The 2,704-nt window shown below is 34.9% G+C and overlaps 1 protein-coding gene across 1 annotated transcript; it reads right to left on the minus strand.

The window, feature by feature from the left end:
- On the minus strand, positions 1-1,929 carry LOC107878262 (peroxidase 3). The gene is made up of 4 exons (XM_016725182.2): positions 1,507-1,929; positions 991-1,188; positions 554-716; positions 1-479 (listed from the first exon to the last, which is right to left on the minus strand). Exons 1-4 carry the CDS (start codon positions 1,711-1,713, stop codon positions 61-63), a joined length of 987 nt encoding a protein of 328 aa, XP_016580668.1. The 5' UTR covers positions 1,714-1,929; the 3' UTR covers positions 1-60.
- Between the last annotated feature and the right edge of the window lie 775 nt (positions 1,930-2,704).

The raw sequence follows: 2,704 nt of genomic DNA on the forward strand, positions 1-2,704 counted from the left end.
CTATTCACTCAGGGGACACATAAATTATGAATACAACCACAAAATCATTAGAACTTAATTTCAATTATTCACAAATGCACAATGCTTCCTGATTTCACCAGCACTGCCTGTCTTAACTTCAACTCTTCCCATTTTCTCCATGGACTTAGCAAATTCGTCGAAGAATTCTTTGAGCGGTCCATCGACTAGCTGTTCAATAAATGTTTTTGTTGTGGTACGTGTTGTCAAGGCTGCATCGGATTGGAATAGGCCTCTCCTTTTGAGTAGAAGTTTGAAGTAGCTAAGATCGAATGTCTTGAAACTACCTGGATCCATCTCAACTATAGTGGTATTGTCATTGATCGATTTGCATTTTCTTGACTTGAGATTATCCGCGTATTCGCTGTCTAGTGATGGATCTTGTGTACCAAAAACCCCAGTGAAATTGTACAGACGCTCGGAGAATGAGGAGCAATGAGACACTCCAATGGTGTGTGCACCTAGAAGAAAATAGTTGAAGTAACTTAACCTCATGAGGTACTAAAAACGTATTGTATAAACTTAAAACACGTACCTGATAAGAGGACCAGGTCCTTCAAATCAAGGCCTTTCTTCGCGAAAGATTGTTGTAGTCTGGTGAAGTTACTAGTTGGAGCTGGGATGTCAGCATTGGCTTCTGAGACATTTGATATTGTTCCATCTCTTCTACCAGTTGGCACATTCCAAAAAGGACCTCCCTGTCATGCCCGTGACAACAAGAATAAGTAGTTCATCAGATAATAGAAAATGGTTCTATAAGTACTATTTTTCAGGCATTCAAGCGTGTCGCCTAGTCATCAATGAAGTAAGTTGAGAATCATGAGGTTTCAGGTTCAAATTTGTATGACAAAATACTAGGTAATCTCTTCCATCTGTCTAAACGTTGGTAGACAGATTATCCAGTACCAGTTTTAGTCGAGGTGCATGCAAACTAGCCAACACAGTAATAGATAAAAAGCTAGTAATACTTACTGTAACTACAACTGCATCTCTAGCAACCAAGGCAATAATATCAGCACAAGAGACAACTCCAGGGCATTCCGCTTCAACTAATCTCTTAACAGCATCAATGAATGAGAAGCCGCGCAATGTCAGATTAGGATTGGCTTGTTTTTCAGTCTGATTTCCAGTACTTGAAGTGAAATTAAGAAGCACAGATCCATCACAGCCCTGTAAAGACCAAAGTTAAACAGAAAGAAGCAAAACAGAATCAGAAACAAAGCAAATTCAGTAAGAACATAAAGAAACTCTGTATGTGAAACGGGGCAAAAATCATACTCCCTCCGTCTCATTTTACATGTTTGTCTCATTTTACATGTCTTTAGTTTGACTGAACACAAAGTTCAAGAAAATAAGGATGACTTATGAATATTGTGGTCTTAAACATATCACGTAGAATATTGGAATTTAAGAGTTGCTAAATATGAAAAGAGACCTTCTTTATCATATTATGCAAATTTAAAAGGAAAATAAGACAGTAATTCTTACCCTGACAAAACAATCATGGAAATGCATTCTTAGTATGGCTGCTGCAGTATTTGGAGCCTTAGGAACTTGCTTCTGAACAAAATCTTTAATAATGTTCTCTGCTTTTGGGCAGCTCTTGGCATAGAAATTCATCTCCAATTGAGCATATCCACAGCCTATGATTATAAATAATACCAAAGTACTCATCAAATTGCTAAATGAGGCCATTTGTAATTGCTTTGTCTCGAAGAGACTCACTTTTTTCTTTGATGTGTTTTTGTACTACACACACATCAAGTCTAATAGCATAATAACAAATTTATAGGGACCTAGTGGGCTTGCTAATCAAGCTAAGAAGTAACATGCAATTATTTTATTTAAATAAACAACTATTAACTCTTTATAACAATATAAAATGGTTTAGTTATGGACTCTTTCCCATTGGACTCGTTCTGTATGATTTATGTTCCTTATTCACGTTGACTCAACTTTTTTTTCATACAAACAATTTCCTGTTTATTCTTTCTTTAAAGTTTAGCCACCAGTGTGTTACTTTAGGATTCGACACAATACAAAAAAATACACTAAAATTTAGCCTCAACCGGCAAGTAACACTCCAAAATTTAAGTGTGCACATTTAGACGATTCAATTTGATCTCAATTGACACCTAAACACTTCAACTCATCCCCATTAATTTGTTTCGTGGATACCCGATGCTGAAGTAACACCCAAAGTTTGGAGGTGTCTAAGTGATCAGTTTATAAGTGGGAGTATTCAACTAACATAATGGAAACGAGTTGAGTATTTAAATGTGCATTTTCAAAGTTGAAGTCCTTAATTCTCAGCTGAGTCTAAGTTTGTTACGTATTATTTCCTCCGTTTCATAATAAATGAATTATTGGACTTTGACACACAAATTAAGAAAAAGAATAAAAGACATAAATTTAACATAGTTTTCCACTTTTACCCTTGTTGTTCAAAGTACAGAATCATATTTATTTTATTCTTTTTCAATTGATGGGCCCCTTGATTGTCAAATCCTCAAGGGTAAATTTGAAAAAAAATTTCAATGATTCACTTATTTTGAAATATAAAAAATACTCCAATAATTCATTTATTATAAAACGGAGGGAGTATGCCTTAAAATTAACCAAAAAAAAATCTCATTTGCTCCTTTTATTAAAAAAATCTTTTTAATTAATTCAATTTGGTCACCTG

This window comes from Capsicum annuum, chromosome 7 (genome assembly GCF_002878395.1).
Source record: "Capsicum annuum cultivar UCD-10X-F1 chromosome 7, UCD10Xv1.1, whole genome shotgun sequence".
Classification (NCBI taxonomy): Eukaryota; Viridiplantae; Streptophyta; class Magnoliopsida; order Solanales; family Solanaceae; genus Capsicum; species Capsicum annuum.

Coding starts and splice junctions, on each gene's coding strand:
- LOC107878262 (XM_016725182.2), bottom strand. CDS start 1,713: ATGGCCTCATTTAGCAATTTGATGAGTACTTTGGTATTATTTATAATC. Junction 1,189..1,506: donor TCCATGATTGTTTTGTCAGG/GTAAGAATTACT, acceptor TGGTCTTTACAG/GGCTGTGATGGATCTGTGCT. Junction 480..553: donor GGACCTGGTCCTCTTATCAG/GTACGTGTTTTA, acceptor ATTTTCTTCTAG/GTGCACACACCATTGGAGTG.